Source organism: Saimiri boliviensis, chromosome 14 (genome assembly GCF_048565385.1).
Source record: "Saimiri boliviensis isolate mSaiBol1 chromosome 14, mSaiBol1.pri, whole genome shotgun sequence".
NCBI lineage: Eukaryota > Metazoa > Chordata > Mammalia > Primates > Cebidae > Saimiri > Saimiri boliviensis.
In genome coordinates this window covers 15651399-15672076 of record NC_133462.1, presented here as the reverse complement: position 1 = coordinate 15672076, position 20678 = coordinate 15651399, and the positions used below count along the sequence as shown (strand labels likewise).

The 20678-nt window shown below is 50.3% G+C and overlaps 2 protein-coding genes across 11 annotated transcripts in view; one reads left to right on the top strand and one right to left on the bottom strand.

Moving 5' to 3' along the window:
* B9D2 (B9 domain containing 2) overlaps positions 1 to 1520 on the bottom strand; it is a 9376-nt gene extending 7856 nt beyond the window's left edge. Inside the window, exons 1-3 of one of the 3 annotated variants that reach the window (XM_039465651.2) lie at positions 1279 to 1520; positions 982 to 1043; positions 764 to 855 (exon numbers count right to left, since the gene is read on the bottom strand). In XM_039465651.2, the coding sequence (XP_039321585.2) occupies positions 764 to 851 (88 nt within the window). In that variant the 5' untranslated portion in view covers positions 852 to 855; positions 982 to 1043; positions 1279 to 1520. Of the gene's footprint in view, positions 1 to 763; positions 856 to 948; positions 1044 to 1278 lie in introns of all 3 variants that reach the window. The other 2 variants (XM_010331053.3, XM_003943185.4) reach the window with 2 other exon arrangements.
* TMEM91 (transmembrane protein 91) lies at positions 1219 to 20678 on the top strand. 8 transcript variants are annotated; one of them, XM_010331052.3, is made up of 4 exons: positions 1219 to 1321; positions 16616 to 16860; positions 19394 to 19543; positions 20470 to 20678. In XM_010331052.3, exons 2-4 carry the CDS (start codon positions 16651 to 16653, stop codon positions 20491 to 20493), a joined length of 384 nt encoding a protein of 127 aa, XP_010329354.1. In that variant the 5' UTR covers positions 1219 to 1321; positions 16616 to 16650; the 3' UTR covers positions 20494 to 20678. The 8 variants fall into 8 exon arrangements, with proteins under 8 accessions (XP_010329354.1, XP_003943236.1, XP_010329352.1 ...); XM_003943187.4 differs by having other exon boundaries at positions 20459 to 20678; XM_010331050.3 differs by having other exon boundaries at positions 20311 to 20678.

The window sequence follows — 20678 nt, the reverse complement described above, 5'->3', positions numbered from 1 at the left end:
CTCAAGTGATCTGCCCACTTCAACTTCCCCTAGGCCAAGGTTGCATTAAGAAGCAATAACTGGTTTTGAACCCAGGCAGTCTATGCTCTTAACCTAGCCCTGTGCTGCTTCTTAGCTGCTGTCAGCTTCACTTTCAGACAAGGAAACTGAGGCTCAAACAGGTCAAGTCCAAAGGTTTCCAATTCATAGGTGGGGAGTCAGCATTTAAAACCAGTTATGGCAGCCCATGGCCCTAAACATTACACTATACCAGGACTCTACAGGGCCTCAGCTGGGGAAGCATGAAAAACACGACTTTCCTGGGGCATGATGACTCAGTAATCCCAGCACTTTGGGAGGCGGAGGTGGGTGGATTGCTTGGGCCCAGGAGTTCAAGACCAGTCTGGGCAACATAGCGAGATCCTATCTGTATAAAAAATAAAAATATTAGCCAGACTTAGTGGTGCATGCCTGTAGTCCCAGCTTCTCGGGAGGCTGAGGTGGGAGGATCACTAGAGCTCGAGAGTTGGAAGCTGCAGTGAGCTATGATCACACCACCTTACTCCAGCCTGGGCGACAAAGAGCCTGTCTGTCCTCCCTCCCCTCCAAAAAAAAAAAAAACCAGGAGCTTGAGACTCAGGTGGACAGGGTGTGGGCTGGGACTGGAGTACTCAGAGCTGATGGAAGATGAGGTTAAGAGGCTGCATTAAGGGGTCGAGGAAGGAGCATGCAGCCTCTAGGCTAGGGGTCTTGGTGTGGAAATGAACCAGGCCTGGGGGGATACCTGTGTGGATGCCCCACTTGCAGAAGAGGCTACTTTCCGAGAAACCGCTGGCCCCCATGATCTGCCCGATCACATGCACCTCAGCCATGGCCCTGGGAGGAAAAATATAATCACAACCCTGTGAGGTGAGTGTTTTATCTCCATCTGATGGTTGGGGGGCGAGGGAGCGGGGAACTGAGCCTCACCAGGTAAAGGGTAGTACTAGGATTCCAAGCTACCTTCGTCAAACCCCTGGGGCTGAGGTCTTGGCCACAGATCCTAATTGCCAACCCAGGAAAGCCTGGAAAAAATGAGGGAAACCTTGTCTGGGGAGCCAGCATTTAATTCTGCGAGGTCTAAAATAACTTCTTTGGGTTCAATTCCGCGGAGGGCCCCGCCCACGAGAGCAAAATCCCCGCCTCCCGCGTAACGTCCGCCCTCCGACCCCCCTCCCCCCAGCTCCATAAGGCGCATGCGTTCTGAGTTCAGGGCCGTCTTAGCCCCGCCTCTAGGCATCGCGCATGCGTTATTCCTACCTTGGCGCCCTTAACGGTTAGGAGACGCGAACGCGGTAACGAGGTTTGTAGTTCGTGGGTTTGACTTGTCTTTTTCTCCGCGGGCGCCGACCAGGCTTGCCTCGCGCCTCTCCCAGGACCTTCCTGTCTGCGAGAGATGGAAGCCGCAATACTTCTGAGGTCGCTGTCGCCTTGGGTTCCCTGGTTGTTGCTGGGGCAACAGCAGGCTCCTCCCCTGGCCTTGTACCCGCCAGGGCGCCACTGATTGGTGCTAGCAGTCCGCGGTGGGGGCGGGGGGGAGGGGCGTGTGTGTGTAAAGCTATGATGGACGTTTTCTTCTCGCTCAGTTTTGGGAAAATAGCATCTCTCCAGCCAAGGCAAAGGATTCCGCCATTTTGGGCGTGGCTAGGAAGCTGCCATCTTGAGTGTGGCTGAGGAAGTTTGAGTGTACGTTCTCCTAGCTATCGTCTTTACCAAAAAAGCAGATCCCTCACCGCTTTGTGCTCCGCCCACCCCTCCTTGCTCCAACCCACCTAAGAGCTCTCTGTGGTCTGGGATCACAAATCAGAGACCTGAGCCAGGACCAAGGGGGAATTCCTTCTAGGACCTCTTGTACATCCCCTGCCTTATAACTGGAAAACAAAGCAAAAAAATCAATTCTCATTCTGAGAGTGGAGAAGTTGGGAAGTGGGTTCCGCTTCCGTTTTAAGAGTTCCGCTAGGCTTCTCAAGGTCCGATAAGTCCAACCTCCTCGGATCTACTACCTAGTTCACTGTTACTGCTTGATTCTGAGCAAGGAGCGGTTGGGGTAGCGAAGAGAAATGAGGAACTTAGATCCCCTTATTTGCAGAAAATCCTCTTTCCTATTGATTGATTTTTCAATAAAGAAATGGAAGCCGGGCGCGGTGGCTCAAGCCTGTAATCCCAGCACTTTGGGAGGCTGAGGCGGGCGGATCACGAGGTCAAGAGATCGAGACCATCCTGGTCAACATGGTGAAACCCCGTCTCTACTAAAAATACAAAAAATTAGCTGGGCATGGTGGTGCGTGCCTGTAATCCCAGCTACTCAGGAGGCTGAGTCAGGAGAATTGCCTGAACCCAGGAGGCGGAGGTTGCGGTGAGCCGAGATCGCGCCATTGCACTCCAGCCTGGGTAACAAGAGCGAAACTCCGTCTCAAAAAAAAAAAAAAAAAAAAGAAATGGAGATGTTATGCCTGGATGTCATCCTAGATGCCATCATTTCCCGCATCCAGCCAGTCATCAGGTCCCATCAAAGGGTCTCTGTCACCCAAGCTGGAGTACGGTGGCTCGATCACAGCTCATGCAACCTCTTAACTTCTGAGTTCAAGGGGTCCTCCTGCCTCAGCCTCCCAGTAGCTGGGATCACAGACGTGCGCAATCACGGCTGGCTAATTCTTTTTATTTTATTTTATTTTATTTTATTTTATTTTATTTTATTTTTAGGAGATGGAGTCTTGCCAGGCGCGGTGGCTTGGGCCTGTAATTCCAGCTAGTCGGGAGGCTGAGGCAGGAGAAATTGCTTGAACCGGGATCCAGGAGGCGGAGGTTGCAGTGAGCCGAGATCGCGCCACTGCCCTCCAGCCTGGGGTACAGAGCGAGACTCCGTCTCAAAAAACAAACAAACAAACAAACAAAAAAAACAGATAGAGTCTTGCTATGTTGCCCAGTCTTGTCTTGACCTCCTAGACTCTAGCTGTCCTCCCAGTTCGCCCTCCCAAACTGTTGGGATTACAGACTGAACCACCCAGCCTGGCCAATAGATACAAGTATTTAAAAGCTACCATTGGCTAGGCGCAGTGGCTCATGCCTGTAATCTCAGCCCTTTTGAAGGCTGAGGCAGGAAGAGCTCTTAAGTCCAGAAGTTCAAATATAGCAAGACCCTGTCTCTACAAAAATTAACGCATATATCTGCTGGTGAAATAGTCCATTGAATTGTTAATGTTACCCGATTGAAATGTTGCCCCTTCTTTATAATTTTGTTTTTGTTGTTGTTGTTTGGGTATTTTTTTTTTTTTTTTTTTTTTTTTTTGAGGCAGACTCTCCCGCTGTCACCAGGCTGGAGTGCAATGGCGTGATCTTGGCTCACTGCAACCTCTACCTCCCAGGTTCAAACGATTCTTCTGTCTCAGCCTCCTGAGTAGCTGGAATTACAGGTGCCCACCACTGTGCCTGGCTAATGTTTGTATTTGCAGTAGAGATGGGGTTTCACCATGTTGACCAGGCTCCTCTTGAACTCCTGGCCTCATGTGATTTGTCTGCCTCAGCCTCCCAAAGTGCTGGGATTACGGGCATGAGACACCTTTCTCGGCCCCAGCAACTTTTTGTATTTTTTTTGAGACAATCTTGCTCTGTTGCCCAAGCTGGAGTGAGCCACTGCACCCAGCTGAGATTTCACTTTTTTTTTTTTTTTTTTTAGACGGAGTTTTGCTCTTATTACCCAGGCTGGAGTGCAATGGCACGATCTCGGCTCACCGCAACCTCCGCCTCCTGGGTTCAGGCAATTCTCCTGCCTCAGCCTCCTGAGTAGCTGGGATTACAGGCACGTGCCACCATGCCCAGCTAATTTTTTGTATTTTTAGTAGAGACGGGATTTCACCATGTTGACCAGGATGGTCTTGATCTCTCGACCTCGTGATCCACCCGCCTTGGCCTCCCAAAGTGCTGGGATTACAGGCATGAGCCACCGCGCCCGGCAGATTTCATTTTTAAATGATGTTTCTTTTCTTTAAGCTGGAGCTGGGGAAACAAACAAATAAAAAAAGATCTTGGCCAGACGTGGTGGCTCACGCCTGTAATCCCAACACTTTGGGAGGCCTAGGTGGGTGGATCTTGACGTCAGGAGTTCGAGACAAGCCTGGCCAAAATGATGAAACTTGTCACTACTGTAAATACAAAAATTAGCTGGGCGTGGTGGTGTGCACCTGTCATCCCAGCTACTAGGAGGCTGAGGCAGGATAATTGCTTGAACCCAGGAGGCGGAGTTTTCGCTGAACTGAGATTGAGCCTTTACACTCCAGCCTGGGCAACAAGAGCAAAACTCTGTCTCAAAAAAAGAGAGAGAGAAAGAGAAAGAAATACATCCTAAATCCCACTTCTCACCTCTGTCTCACCCAGTACCTCGATCTGTCCAAGTTCATCTCTCACCTGACAGGAACCTTGTCTCTGGGACCCCCTTCCCCAGCCCACCTAGTCTGTACCCTGCATGCAGCTGGGACCCCTTGAACACCTAAGTCAGGTCCCATCTGCTCAGACCCCTCCAGTGGTCCCCATTTCACTCAGGGCAGAAGCCAGAGTCTTACCAGGCATCCCAAGGCTCTGCACAACCTCGCTTGCACCTCCTACCTAATTTTTGTGTTTTAGTAGAGATGAGTTTCACCATGTTGGCCAGGCTGGTCTCAAACTGCTGACCTTAGGTAATCCGCTCACCTTGGCCTTCCAAAGTGCTGGGATTATAGGCATGAGCCACTGCACCTGGCTGGGTCTTCATTTTGAAGGCTCCCATGTATCCATGTTAAATAAAAGAAAAATGCCGGGCGCGGTGGCTCAAGCCTGTAATCCCAGCACTTTGGGAGGCCGAGGCGGGTGGATCACGAGGTCAAGAGATCGAGACCATCCTGGTCAACATGGTGAAACCCCGTCTCTACTAAAAATACAAAAAATTAGCTGGGCATGGTGGCACGTGCCTGTAATCCCAGCTACTCAGGAGGCTGAGGCAGGAGAATTGCCTGAACCCAGGAGGCGGAGGTTGCGGTGAGCCGAGATCGTGCCATTGCACTCCAGCCTGGGTAACAAGAGCGAAACTCCGTCTCAAAAAAAAAAAAAGAAAGAAAGAAAGAAAGAAAAACATTATTGCTCACCATAAATAATGAGATTCAGAAAATCTGATTAAGGCCAGGTTCACTGGTTCATACCTGTAATCCCAGCACTTTGGGAGGCTGAGGCAGGTGAATACCCTGAGGTCAGGAATTCCAGACCAGCCTGGTGGACATATAGTGAAAGCCTATCTCTACTGAAAAAAAAAACTAGTTGGGTGTGCTGGCACATGCCTGTAATCTCAGCTACTTTGGAAGCTGAGGCAGGAGAACCACTTGAACCTGGGAGGTGGCGGTTGCAGTGAGCAGAGATCGCCCCACTGCACTCCAGCCTCAGTGACAGAGCAAGACTCCCACTCTCAAAAAGGAAAAAAAAAAAAGAAAAGAAAATATGATTAACTATAGAATTTATTCCAGGCTACAAGGCCAGTATGTATGTTAACAGCAATTTCAGGGCCAGGTGCAGTGGCTCAAGCCTGTAATCCCAGCACTTTGGGAGGCCGAGGCGGGCGAATCACAAGGTCAAGAGATCGAGACCATCCTGGTCAACATGGTGAAACCCCGTCTCTACTAAAAATACAAAAATTAGCTGGGCATGGTGGCACATGCCTGTAATCCCAGCTACTCAGGAGGCTGAGGCAGGAGAATTGCCTGAACCCGGGAGGCGGAGGTTGCGGTGAGCCAAGATCGCGCCATTGCACTCCAGCCTGGGTAACAAGAGCGAAACTCCGTCTCAAAAAAAAAAAAAAAAAAAGCAATTTCATTAGAACAGCTTGCTATACTGCAAGGAAGATTGCGTTCACATTCTGTGAGGAGGAGGAATATTCGTTCTTTTTCTTTCTTTTTTCTTGAGATAAGATCTTGCTCTGTTACCCAGGTGGAACTGCAGTGGCAGAATTACAGCTCACTGCAGCTTCAAACTCCCAGGCTCAAGCCTCCCACCTCAGCCTCCCCAGTAGCTGGAACTACAGGCATGTGCACCATGCCCAGCTAATTTTTTAATATATTAATATATTTTTCTGTAGAAATGTGGTCTCACTATGTTGCCCAGGCTTGTCTCAAACTCCTGGGCTCAAGCGATCCTCCCACTTTGCCTCTCAAAGTGCTGGGATTATAAGCATGAGGCCACAGCGCCTGGGCTAGGAGCAATGTTCTGAGGTGATCTTATCTCTGGCACTGCTTGGTCATTCTTAATCATTTACAGGAAAAAGCAGAAGTTGTGACTGCATGCTACGTGACTCAGGCTACATAGCAGCATTCCTCTCAACGCTCAGAATAATTTAAAGTTCCAACAGCTTTAACGTTTGAATGATCTAACTTCACATTATCAAAAGTTGGCCAGGCCTGGTGGATCATGCCTGTATTCCCAGCACTTTGAGAGACCCAAAGGCCAAAAGTTCCAGACCATCCTAGGCAATATAGTGAGACCTCCATCTCTGCAAAAACATTTTAAAATTAAAAAAAAAAAATAGCAGGGCATATGATACATGCCTTTAGTCCCATTTACTTAGGAGGATGAGGCAGGAGGATTGCTTGAGCCCAGGAATTTGAGACTGCGGTGAGCTGTGATCATGCCGAGGTACTTTAGCTTGGGTGGCAGAGCGATAACCTGTCACCTTTTTTGTTGTTTTTTTTTGAGAAAGAGTCTCACTCTGTGGGCCAGGCCAGAGTGCAGTGGTGTGATCTTGGCTCTCTGCAACGTCTGCCTCCCGGGTTCAAGCAATTCTCCTGCCTTAGCTTCCCAAGTAGCTGGAATTACAGGCATGTGCTACCACACCTGGCTAGTTTTTGTATTTTTAGTAGAGACGGGTTTCACCATGTTGGCCAGGCCGGTCTTGAACTCCTGATCGCAGGTGATCCACCTGCCTCCACCTCCCAAAGTGCTGGGATTACAGGTGTGAGCCACAGTGCCCGGCCTGAAACTGTTTTAAAATATATCCACAGATTCTTGGGCAGCCCACTTTCAGTACATGGAGCCTAATTCTCCTCCCCTTCAGTGTGGTTAGTTCTAGTAATTTGCTTTTGACCAATAGAATATGGAGCTGGGCACAGTGGCCTCACACCTGTAATCCCAGCACTTTGTGAGACTGAGGTGGGCAGATTGCTTGAATCCAGGAGTTTGAGAGCAGCTTGGGCAACATGACGAAACCCCGTCAGTACAAAATATACAAAAAATACAAAAAACTAGCTGGGTGTGGTGGCAGGCCCCTGTGGTCCCGGCTACTCTGGTAGTTGAGGTGGGAGGATTGCTTAGGCTGAGAGTTCAAGGCTGCAGTGAGCTAACTGTGGCACAGCACTCCAGCCTGGGCAACTGAATGAGACCATTTCCATAAAACAAAATGCTTTTAAGCCAAGTATGGTGCACAGCCAGTAGTCCCGGCTAGTTTGTTGTTGTTTTTTTTTTATTTTTTTTTATTTTTTTTTTTTGAGATGGAGTTTCGCTCTTGTTACCCAGGCTGGAGTGCAATGGCGCGATCTCGGCTCACCGCAACCTCCGCCTCCTGGGCTCAGGCAATTCTCCTGCCTCAGCCTCCCGAGTAGCTGGGATTACAGGCACGTGCCACCATGCCCAGCTAATTTTTTGTATTTTTAGTAGAGACGGGGTTTCACCATGTTGACCAGGATGGTCTCGATCTCTTGACCTCGTGATCCACCCGCCTCGGCCTCCCAATGTTGTTGTTTTGAGACAAATTTTTACTATTGTTGCCCAGGCTGGAAAGTAATGGTGCAATCTCTGCTCTCTGCAACCTCTGCTTCCTGGGTGCAAGAGATTCTCCTGCCTTAGCCTTCCTTACCACTCCTAACTTTTAATTGTAGTAAAATATACATTTACCCAATTGTGGTAAAAACAAACAAACAAACAAACAAAACAGCTGGGCATGGTGGTGAGCGCCTATAGTGCCAGCTACTCAGGAGGCTGAGGCACAAGAATTGTTTGAACCCAGGAGGCAGAGGCTGTAGTGAACCGAGATTGTGCCACTGCACTCCAGCCTGGATGACAGAGTGAGACTGTGTCTCAAAACAAACAAACAAAAAAACCTCAACTTTTAATTGTGGTAAAATACACATTTACCATCTTAACTATTTAAAACTGTATTGTTTAATAGTGTTAAGTACATTTACATTGTTGTGCAACCAATCTCCACAACTATTTCCATCCTTTTTTGCAAACTAAACACATTTTTGAAACAAAACAACTTCCCTATCCCCCCCCTCTTCCCCAGCTCCTGGTAATCACCATCCTATTTTCTTTTTTTATTTATCTTTTTGAGATGAAGTCTCACTCGTAGCCCAGGCTGGAGTGTAGTGAAGTGATCCTGGCTCACTGCAACCTCCGCCTCCTGGCTCCAAGCAGTTCTCCTGCCTCAGCCTCCCAAGTAGCTGGAATTATAGATGCCCGCCACCACGCCCAGCTAATTTTTGTATTTTTAGTAGAGATGGGGTTTTACCATGTTGGCCAGGCTGTACTTGAACTCCTAACCACAGGTGATCTGCCCGCCTCACCCTCCCAGAGTGCTGGGATTACAGGCGTGAGCTGCCGTGCCTGGCCTGTTTTTAATTTTTATTTATTTATTTATTTTTTAAGACGGGGTTTCACCATGTTGGTCAGGCTGGTTTTGAACTCCTGACCTCAGGTGATCCGCCCGCCTTGGCCTCCAAAGTGCTTGGATTACAGGTCTGAACCACCACGCCCAGCCAGTTTTTTATTTTTTTTTTGAGACAGGGTCTTGCTCTGTCATCCAGGCTGGAGTGTTGTGGTAAGATCTCAGCTCACTACAACATCTCCCTCACGGGTTCAAGCAATTCTTGTGCCTCAGCTTCTTGAGTAGCTGATATTACAGGCACGTGCTACCATGCCTGGCTAAATTTTGTATTTTTAGTAAAGACTGAGTTTTGCCGTGTTGGCCAGACTGGTTTTGAACTCCTGACCTCAGGTGATGTGCCCACCTTGGCCTCCCACAATGCTGGGATTACAGGTGTGAACCACTGAGCCTCGCCCACTATCCTATTTTCTATCTCTGCGAATGTGAGTACTCTTAGTACCTCATGTAAGTGGAATCCTACGGTATTTGTCCTCTTTTTTTTTTTTTTTTTTTTTTGAGACGGAGTTTCGCTCTTGTTACCCAGGCTGGAGTGCAATGGCGCGATCTCGGCTCACCGCAACCTCCGCCTCCTGGGTTCAGGCAATTCTCCTGCCTCGGCCTCCTGAGTAGCTGGGATTACAGGCACGCGCCACCACGCCCAGCTAATTTTTTGTATTTTTAGTAGAGACGGGGTTTCGCCATGTTGACCAGGATGGTCTCGATCTCTTGACCTCGTGATCCACCCGCCTCGGCCTCCCAAAGTACTGGGATTACAGGCTTGAGCCACCGCGCCCGGCCTTATTTGTCCTCTTATGACTGGATTATTTCACTTAGCCTAGTGTCCTCAGGGTCATCCAGGTTGTAGCATGCAACAGGATTTCTTCCTCCCTGACCCTTGTCTTTTTGACTTAGAGCCTTGCTCTGCCACTCAGACTATAGTACAGTGGCCATCATAGCAACTCCTGGATTCAAGTGATCCTCCCACCTCAGCCTCCCAAGTAGCTGGGACTACAGGTGTGTGCCACCGTTCTCAACTTTTTTTTTTTTAAGTTTTGGAGAGACAGGGAAGGCTCAGTCGTTCATACCTGTAATCACAGCACTTTGGGAGGCTGAGGTGGCAGGGGGCCAGGGGAAATCACTTGAGGCTAGGAGTTCGAGACCAGCCTTGGTAACATGGTGAAAACCTGTCTATTAAAAATATATAAACAAGCCGGGCGCGGTGGCTCAAGCCTGTAATCCCAGCACTTTGGGAGGCTGAGGCGGGTGGATCACGAGGTCGAGAGATCGAGACCATCCTGGTCAACATGGTGAAACCCCGTCTCTACTAAAAATACTAAAAATTAGCTGGGCATGGTGGCGCGTGCCTGTAATCCCAGCTACTCAGGAGGCTGAGGCAGGAGAATTGCTTGAACCCAGGAAGCGGAGGTTGCGGTGAGCCGAGATCGCGCCATTGCACTCCAGCCTGGGTAACAAGAGCGAAACTCCGTCTCAAAAAAAAAAAAATATATATATATATATATATATATATATATATATATATATATATCAATTAGGCCTGGTTGCATGTGCCTGTAATCCGAGCTTCTCAGAGGCTGAGGCAGGAAAATCACTTGAACTTGGCAGGCAGAATTTGCAGTGAGGCAACATCACGCCACTGCACTCCAGTCTGGGCGACAAAGTGAGACTTCTTTAAAAAAAAAAAAACAAGTTGACTGGGCAAGTTGGCTCACACCTGTAATCCCAGCACTTTGGGAGGCCGAGGCGGGAGGATCACGAGGTCAGGAGATGGAGACCATGCCAGCCAATATGGTGAAACCCTGTCTCATTGCGAATTGCTTGAACCAGGGAGTCAGAAGTTGCAGTGAGCCCAGATCACGCCACTGCACTCCAGCATGGTGACAGAGCAGGATTTCATCTCAAAATAAGAAAAGACAATGTTTTGGAGAGATGGGAGTCTTCCTTTGTTGCCCAGGCTGGTCTGGTACTCTGGGCTCAGGCGATCCTCCTGCTTTGGCCTCTCAAAGTGCTGAGCCACTGTAGCCGGCCAGCACTTTGTTTTATTGTTATTATTATTATTTCTTTGTTTTTTTATAACATTGATGTTTTGAAGGTTACAGGCCACTTCCTTTAATTATTATTTTTTGAGACGGAATCTTGCTCTGTCACCTAGGCTGGAGTGCAGTGGCGTGATCTCGGCTCACAGCAACCTCTGCCTCCTGGGTTCAAGTGATTCTTCTGCCACAGCCTCCTGAGTAGCTGACACTACAGACATGTGCCACCATGCCCAGCTAATTTTTGTATTTTTAGTAGAGACGGGGTTTCACCATGTTGGCCAGGCTGTTCTCGAACTCCTGACCTCATGATCCGCCTGCCTTGGCCTCCCAAAATGCTGGAATTACAGTCATGAACCACTGCGCACAGCCCAGGCCACATCCTTTATAGAGTGTCCCTCATTTTGGCTTCATTTCATGTTTTGTTATTATTAGAATCAAGTTATACATTTTGGCAGCAAAACCAAAGAAATGATATGTGTCTCTCTCTTTGCCTGACATCAGAGGGACATAAGGTCAATTTGTCCTGTTAATGGTGATATTAACTTGTATCATCTGGTTTATGTGATGTCTGCCAGTATTCCCCATTAATACTATCTTTTTTTATTGCAGTAAGTAATCTGGGGGGGAAGATACTTTGAGAATAAATAAATAACCCGTTCTTTTTTTTTTTTTTTTTGAGACACAATCTCACTCTGTCACTGGAGTGCAATGGCGTGATCTCAGCTCACTGCAACCTCCGCCTCCCGGGTTCAAGCGATTCTGGAACCTAGCCTCCTGAGTAGCTGGGATTACAGGCATGCACTACCATGCCTGGCTAATTTTTTTTTTTTTTTTTTTTTTTTTTGAGACAGAGTCTCAATCTGTTGCCAGGCGACAGGCTGGAGTGTAGTGGCGCGATCTTGGCTCATTGCAACCTCCACCTCCCAGGTTCAAGCAATTCACCTGCCTCAGCCTCCCGAGTAGCTGGGACTACAGACACGTGCCACCACGCCCAACTAATTTTTGTATTTGAGTAGAGATGGGGTCTCACTATGTTGGCCAGGATGGTCCGGACCTCTTGACCTCGTGATCTGCCCACCTCGGCCTCCCAAAGTGCTGGGATTACAGGCATGAGCCACTACGCCCAGCCTGCTAATTTTGTATTTTTAGTAAAGGCAGGATTTCTCCATGTTGGTCAGGCTGGTCTTGAATTCCCGACCTCAGGTGGTCCGCCTATCTCGGCCTCCCAAAGTGCTGAGATTATAGGTGTGAGCCACCGCACCTGGCTTATGGTATGTTTCATAGTAATATAAAAATAATTAGAGCAAGGTTGAGAGAGAGAGTAACAGGGCATCCCTCCTGCTCGAAGCCTTTTTTTTTTTTTTTTTTAAATTGTTTTTGGTATGGTGGCTCACGCCTGTGATCCCAACACTTTGGGAGACCAAGGCAGGCAGATCACTTGAAGTTAGGAGTTCGAGACCAGCCTGGCAACATGGTGAAACCCCATCTCTACAAAAAGTACAAAATTAGCCAGTCGTGGTGGCAGGCGCCTCTAATCCCAACTACTTGGGAGGCTGAGGCGGGAGAATGGCTTGAACCTGGGAGGTAGAGGTTGCTGTGATCTGAGATTGTGTCACTGCACTCCAGCCTCAGTGACTGGGGTCTTGCTATGTCACTTAGGCTGGTTTTGAACTCCTAGGCTCAAGCAGTCCTCCCTCATTGGCCTCCCAAAGTGCTGGGATTATAGGCGTGAGCCACCGCACCTGGCCTATGGTATGTTTCATAGTAATATGAAAATAATTAGAGCAAGGTTGAGAGAGAGAGAAACAGGGCATCCCTTCTGGGTAAAACAATCCTGCCCCCTCACACTCTGGTCTACCATCCCATGGGTCTCCCTTCTGCTGTCGTCTGCCAGAAACTGAGCCAAGTGCACTTGCAGACACCATCTGTTCTCTCTGGGAGTGGGGCTGGTGCCAGCTCCAGCATCTGGACTCTTGGCACAGATCCCTGGAGCCCTGGAGCGAGGGAACTCCGGCCCCACAAAGACTGGGGAATCCTCCAATCTGGTGTGACAGAGGGCTTCTGGGAAGGGAGGCCAATGTGAGGCTCCCTGAAAGAGATAGAGGCTTGCAAGATGAGGAGGAGAGTCTTGTAATCAGTACAAAAGAGATGGATGTAAATAATAAGTACCATCAAATGAGTTCAGAGTGCTTTCTTTGCCAGCCTTTGGATGAATGTTGGATATTTGTTCTTTTTTTTTTTTTTTTTTTTTTTGAGACGGAGTTTCGCTCTTGTTGCCCAGGCTAGAGTGCAATGGCACGCTCTCGGCTCACCGCAACCTCCGCCTCCTGGGTTCAGGCAATTCTCCTGCCTCAGCCTCCTGAGTAGCTGGGATTACAGGCACGCACCACCATGCCCAGCTAATTTTTTGTATTTTTAGTAGAGACGGGGTTTCACCATGTTGACCAGGATGGTCTCGATCTCTTGACCTCGTGATCCACCCACCTCGGCCTCCCAAAGTGCTGGGATTACAGGCTTGAGCCACCGCGCCCGGCCTGTTCTTTTTAATTTTTAATTTTTCTATTTCCTAGGCAGCTCCTGAAACAAAATAGGTTCAGAGAGGCTCCCAATATTGGGTATTTGGTGTTGCAGCAACTCCAAGTATTCCACATATGTTATCACGTAGAGGTAAGGAGTATTATCCCCATTTTGCAGGTGAAGAATTTGGGGTTTAGAGAGGGGAAGGCATTGTCTAGAGGCCACACACTCGGTGCCTTAAAGAACCTGGAAAGGGGCCAGGCGCGGTGGCTCATGCCTGTAATCTCAGCACTTTGGGAGGCCGAAGTGGGTAGATCACCTGAGGTCAGGAGTTCGAGACCAGCCTGACCAACATGGAGAAACCCCGTCTCTACTAAAAATACAAAATTAGCTGGGCGTGGTGGTGCATGCCTGTAATCCTTGGTACTTTGGAGGCTGAGGAAGGAGAATCACTTGAACCCAGGAGGTGGAGGTTGCAGTGAGTCGAGATTGAGCCATTGCACTACAGCCTGGGCAAAGAGTGAAACTCCATCCCCGCCCGCCTTCTCCCAAAAAAAGAGCCTGGAAAGGAACCCAGGTCTGTGGTCTGTGTGGCTCCAAAGGCTGACTCATGAACACTACTGGTACCATATGACAATCAGAGCATCCACCCCTACTGGACCTCACTCCTGAGCCTTCTTCCCTAGAAGCTCCCACCCCACCTGCCTCAGCTTCCTCCTTGCCCACTGAATCAGCAAGGGCCACAGGGACACAGCCCTGGGTTACAGTCTGCTGGGCTTGGTACCAGCTGTTTACTGTGGCCAAGTGAGCATACATCTCTGAGCCCCAGTTTATTTATCTGCAAAACAGGGATTTAAAACAAGCCAACCCCTCAGCAACCCCCCCACAAAAAAACACCCCAAAACAAAATAGGCCAGGTGAAGTGGCTCACACCTGTATTCCCATTGCTTTGAGCCCAGGAGTCTGAGGCTGCAGTGAGGATCATGCCACTGCATTCCAGCCCAGGCAACAGAGCAAGACCCTCCCTGTCTTTAAAAAAAAAATAAAAAATTCTGGCCCGGCCTGGTGGCTCACTCCTATAATCCCACCACTTTGGGAGGCGAATCATGAGGTCAGGAGTGCGAGACCAACCTGGCCAACATGTCAAAATTTTGTCTCTACTAAAAATACAAAAATTAGCTGGTCATGGTGGCATGTGCCTGTAATTCCAGCTACTCGGGAGGCTGCGGCAGGAGAATTGCTTGAAGCGGGGAAGTGAAGGTTGGGGTGAGCCAAGATCACACCACTGCACTCCAGCCTGGGCGACAGAGCGAGACTCCCTCTCAAAAAACCAAAAAACAAAAACAAAGAAACAAAGTAAAATAGCAGTGACAACGACAACAAAACAAAACAAAAAACCCGGAGCTACTGAGAGCAGGAATGAATGCGATGATAACTTACGCTTGGGCATAGTCTGCCGTCAAAGAACTGGTGCTGTGCCCTTAGGCAATTTATCTAACCTCAGCCTCCCGCGAGAAACAGAGGACAATAAACGATTGTGCCTCTTAGGGTTGTGCTGAGGAACACACGTGTATGTATGTCTGTTTGCAAAGCACTTAGAAGGCACGGTCCTTGTTGCTGTTATTATTGGCTATTACTGCGCAAAGGGGAAGGGAGACGGGACCAAGCCAGGAAGGCCCTGGAGAATCCGGGGCGCCCCCTTCTCCGGCAGCGCTTGGGCCTGGGCTCGCGGGGAAGGGGCTGTCGTTCTCCAGGGATTTCTCGCCTGCTCCCGGCCCCCGGGGAGTCATGGGAACCGGCTCCCAGACGCTGACGTCGGCCTTCAGGGCCCCCTCGCCAGCCGCTGCGGAGGGGCGGAGCCTGGGAGGCTGTCGCCCTGCCCCGTCCCGTCCCCACCTCCGCCCACCGTGCGCAGCAGGCCCGGGGCGGTGAGACCCGCTAGGAGCAGTACGCTGGGTCCCCGCAACCCTAGGGCAGCCACACTCTAGGTGCGCTGTTTGCCCACCCCACCGGTGGCAGGGTCGGTGCGGCGGGTACAGGAGGCCCTGGCCTGTGATCGTGAGCGGTGAGTGATGGGCGGAGGTGAGGGGGTCACAGTCCCTCCCCTGGGTCTTGACGTTGCAGGAAGAGAGGGCAAAGCTTTGGCGAGGAAATCAAGGTTTGGAGTGAGCGGGCAGGAGGCGTGGGGGCCTCCCAGGGGGATCGTAGGACGAGAAGAATATTCTCTCTGGTTGTGTTGAGTCTGTACGTGTATGTGTGTGCTGAGTTGAGGGTGTTTATGGGGTGAGGTGTGCAAAGGAGGATTCTGGAGAGCTGGTGGGTGTGTGGGAGTTGTGTGGAGTCATGGGTGTGGGTGGAGCCGGGGAGGGGCGCCTGGGTCTGATGAGTGGGGTAGGCATGCGAGAGAAGTCATGGGAATAGGGGAGAGTGCTGGGGGCATGGGCGGGAAGCCTGTGCATGTGTGCGTATACGCATGTGTCTGTGGTTTATTAGAATTGTGCAAGGAGTCAATTGAGATAAATGTGGAAGAAGGTTGGGGGCCTGAAAGGTGTGTTTTTTGGGAGCTGATGTTTGGGGCAAATATACAAGGAGTCTTTTGGGAGATGAATGTGTGGAGGTGGAGGCTGGGCTTGCCTAGATGGGCTGTGTGGCAGGGGACTTGAGGGGCAGGTCTAGGAGACAGAGGAGGGGAATGTAGGCTGGAGTGAAGTTTCAGGCAGCACTGGGGGTAGGGGATGGCCCTGTGTGTACCTAGGAGGGGTGCATGGACTTGGATAGGTGGTCGCAGTGTATGAACCTGGGATGGGTATGGGAGTGTTCATGGAAGCATGTGAGTGTGTAAGGCATAGTGCAACAGGTGCAACTTACTGGGATAAGGGTGTGATGGGTATGTGGCTTTGCCTGAGAGAAATGCCCAGAAATTGGCTGGGTGCAGTGGCTCACACCTGTAATTCCAGCACTGGGAGGCCAAGGCAGGTGGATCCCCTGAAGTCAGGAGTTGGAGACCAGCCTGGCTAACGTAGTGAAACCCCGTCTCTACTAAAAATCCAAAAATATTAGCCGGCCATGGTGGCAGGCACCTGTAATCCCAGCTACTTGCGAGGCTGAGGCAGGAGAATCGCTTGAACTGAGGAGGTGGAGGCTACAGTGAGCCGAGGTCATGCCACTGCACTCCAGCCTGGGCGACAGATCAAGACTCTGTCTCAAAAAGAAAAAAAAAGAAATGCCCAGAATTGAATGTCCAGACCCCTGAGTTCTCTTTGTAACCTGAGGCCAATCTTTTTTTTTTCCTCTCTGGGTCTCTCTAAAGCAAGGGATCAGGGGTTGAGTGAAGTGAGACTTTTACAACTTGATTTTTTCTTCCCCGTAGCCCTAGGAAACCCCTCCTGAAGTTTCCCCAAAGCCATGGACAGCTCTAGTCTTCGTGAGCTTCAACAGCCTCTGCTGGAGGGCACAGGATGTGAGACTCCTGCCCAGAAGCCTGGCAGGCATGAGCTGGGGTCCCCCATACGAGAGATAGCCTTTGTCGAGTCCCTGAAGGGTTTGCAGTTCCTGTCACCGCCTCTTCCCTCTGTGAGCGCTGGCCTGGGGGAACCAGGATCTCCTGATGTTGAGGTAGGAAGAGCAGGCCTTGGTGGGAGGCACGGGAGGGGGCTGGGGTGAGCCTGGCTATGGCCAGCATCTGGCAGGCTAACAGCTGCGCAGACCTGCCTTCGGTCTGGAGTCCCACCTCCCAACTGTGTGTTGGGGCTTCTGAGATTTCCAGTTATGGTTCTCGTTCTGTGTCTCTGCCGGTTTCTTTAGCTTTTTCTCATCAGATTTGTCTCTCATCTTTGTTGCCGGGCTTTTGGCTCTGTTTTGTTTGTTTGTTTGTTTTCTTGTTTTTTGTTTTTTTTGAAACAGAGTCTCACTCTGTCACCAGGCGCCAGGCTTGAGTGCAGTGGCGCGATCTCGGCTCACTGCAACCTCTGCCTCCTGGGTTCAAGCAATTCTCCTGCCTCAGCCTCCCAAGTAGCTGGGACTACAGGCGCGTGCCACCACGCCCAGCTAATTTTTGTATTTTTAGTAGAGACAGGGTTTCACCATGTTGGCCAGGACAGTCTCGTGATTCGCCTGCCTCAGCCTCCCAAAGTGCTGGGATTACAGGCATGACCCACCATGCCCGGCTTGGCTCTGTTTTTCCTCTGATCTCTGACTCCACGGTTCTCTGTCTTCTCTGTCTTCAAAGTGGATGCATTGCTGGTTTCTGTCCACCCTGCTCGCTTGCTGGCCCACTTCTCTCTCTCTCTCTCTTTCTCTCTCTCTCTCTCTCTCTCTCTCACAACCTCTGCCTCCTGGGTTCAAGCAATTCTCCTGCCTTAACCTCCTGAGTAGCTGGGATTACAGGCATGCGCCACCGTGCCCGGCTAATTTTGTATTTTTAGTAGAGATGGGGTTTCTCCATGTTGGTCAGGCTGGTCTCGAACTCCCAACCTCAGTTGATCCGCCCACCTTGGCCTCCCAAATTGTTGGGACTACAGGTGTGAGCCACCGCGTCCAGGCTCCTATTTATGACTTTCTATTGCTCATTCTGATTTGCATCCTTTTGCTCTAATAAAACTTTTAAAAATAAGTAGGGGCCAGGCGCGGTGGCTCAAGCCTGTAATCCCAGCACTTTGGGAGGCCGAGGCGGGTGGATCACGAGGTCAAGAGATCGAGACCATCCTGGTCAACATGGTGAAACCCCGTCTCTACTAAAAATACAAAAAATTAGCTGGGCATGGTGGCGCGTGCCTGTAATCCCAGCTACTCAGGAGGCTGAGGCAGGAGAATTGCCTGAACCCAGGAAGCGGAGGTTGTGGTGAGCCGAGATCGTGCCATTGCACTCCAGCCTGGGTAACAAGAGTGCAACTCTGTCTCAAAAAAAAAAAAAGAAAAAAATAAGTCGGGTACTATCCTTAGTACTTAGGGCTTCTATATGTGGTCTCTACTTGTGAGCTGTTTTGGGATTCCTTACAGCATAACAGCTTCAGGGCAGTCAGGCTACTTATGTACCTCAGCCTGCAGCATGAGTGTTGCAGCAAAGCAGAAGCTGCCTCACCTTTTCTGATTTCACTTTAGAAGTCACGTAACATGACTTCCACCATGTTCTGTTAATTACAAGTGAGTCATAAGCCTGCTCAAATTCAAGGGGATGGGACACAGAACTCATCCCTTGATGGGAAGGATATCAAAGTCACATGGTAAGAAAAGCATGTGGGGCTGGGCGCGGTGGCTCATGCCTGTAATCCCAGCACTTTGGGAGGCCAAGGTGAGTGGATTGCTTGAGGTCAAGAGTTCAAGACCAGCCTGACCAATGTAGTGAAAGCCAGTCTCTACTAAAAACCCAAAAATTAGGCCAGGTATGGTGGCTCATGCCTGTAATCCCAGCACTTTGGGAGGCCAAGGCGGGTAGATCACCTGAGATCAGGCGTTTGAGACCAGGCTGGCCAACATGGTAAAACCCCATCTCTACTAAAAAAAAAAAAAAAAAAAAAAAAATCTGGAAGCAGTGGCTCACAGATGTAATCCCAGCATCCCAGCACTTTGGGAGGCTGAGGCGGGTGGATCAGGTCAAGAGATTGAGACCATCCTGGCCAACATGGTGAAACCCTGTGTCTACTAAAAATACAAAAATTAGCTGGATGTGGTGGCACATGCCTGTAGTCCCAGCTACTCCGGAGGCTGAGGCAGGTGAATTGCTTGAACTTGGGAGGTGGAGGTTGCAGTTAGCCGAGATTGCGCCACTGCACTCCAGCCTGGCGACAGAGCAAAATTCGATCTCTAAATAAATAAGTAAATAAATAAATTTAAATATAAAAATGAGCCAGGTGTGGTCGCAGGCACCTGTAATCCCAGCTACTTGGGAGGCTGAGGCAGGAGAAACACTTGAATCTGGCAGGCAGAGATTGCAGTGAGCTGAGATCAAGCCACTGTATTCCAGCCTGGGTGATAGAGCCAAACTCTGTCTCAAACAAACGAACAAAAGCCCATCTCTGAGTATTTTCTTCTCTTTGTATCTCTGGGGAGGCCCTGGGGGCAGGTATTGGCCTTTGGGGGCCATGGAGAGCAGAGCACTGAGAAGGAAAGGTAGATGGAGATGCCCACCTGGGCGCTTTCCTGCCCGTAGGATACGTCATCCAGTGACAGTGACTCCGACTCGGATGGGGGCGGCCGTCTCTCACCGTTCCTTCCCCACGACCACCTCGGCTTGGCTGTCTTCTCCATGCTGTGCTGTTTCTGGCCTGTGGGCATCGCTGCCTTCTGTCTAGCCCAGAAGGTCAGTGTGTGTGTGGGACTGGGAGGGGACTGTGCATAAAAGAGAAAAATGCACCACAAAAACAGCTGTATATGAGGCGGGAATTCCGTCGATAGGCAGCGCAGAGTGTTAGTTAAGAACCACCTGAACTCATATAAATCCTGAGTCTGCCACTCTCTGCAAGATTTTTTTTTTTTTTTTGAGATGGAGTCTCACTCTGTTGCCCAGGCTGGAATGCAGTGGTGCAATCTCAGCTCACTGCAACCTTCGCCTCCCAGATTCATGTGATTCTCCTGCCTCAGCCTCCTGAGTAGCTGGGATTATAGGTGCCTGCCACCACACCCGGCTAATTTTTGTAGTTCTAGTAGAGATAGGGTTTCACCATGTTGGCCAGTTTGGTCTCAAACTCCTGACTTCAAGTGATCCTCCTGCCTCGGCCTCCCAAAGTGCTGGGATTACAGGCCTGAACCACTGTGCTCAACCTCTCTGTAAGATTTTGGGCAAGTCACGTAACTTCCCTGTACCTCACTTTTCTCATCTGTGAAGTGGGAATAATTGCTACCTGTGGGTCAGTGTGAGAATCAAGTGAGTTAGAACAGTGGCATATACTATTTTAATGTTTTATTAGTCTCAGCATCCCCAGTGGCTGACCTATAGTAGGTGCTACATATCCGCTTTTAGAATACATGCATGCATGCATGAATGGGTATGTTGGGTGGGGGAGGGATGAGGGGAAGGGTCTGGGGCTGAGGGGATGCCTGGGTCACTGCTGCCCACTGCCTCTACAGACCAACAAGGCTTGGGCCAAGGGGGACATCCAGGGGGCAGGGGCCGCCTCCCGCCGTGCCTTCCTGCTGGGGGTCCTCGCCATCGGGCTGGGCGTGTGCACGTATGCGGCTGCCCTGGTGACCCTGGCCGCCTACCTTGCCTCCCGAGACCCGCCCTAGTTGCCCCTACAGCCCTCACTGTGAACCATGAAGCCGGCAGCCCAGCGAATCTGTGGGCAGAGAGTGGAGAATCTTGGTGGATGAGGCTCCGGCGGCGGAGGAGCGTCTAGAGACGGGAGAGAGCTGGACTGGAACCCCTCCCCTTCCTGGCCACCGCTCATCGGGCGGCAGCAACGTGAGATTAAACACCAGACACCCTTGCGGCCAAA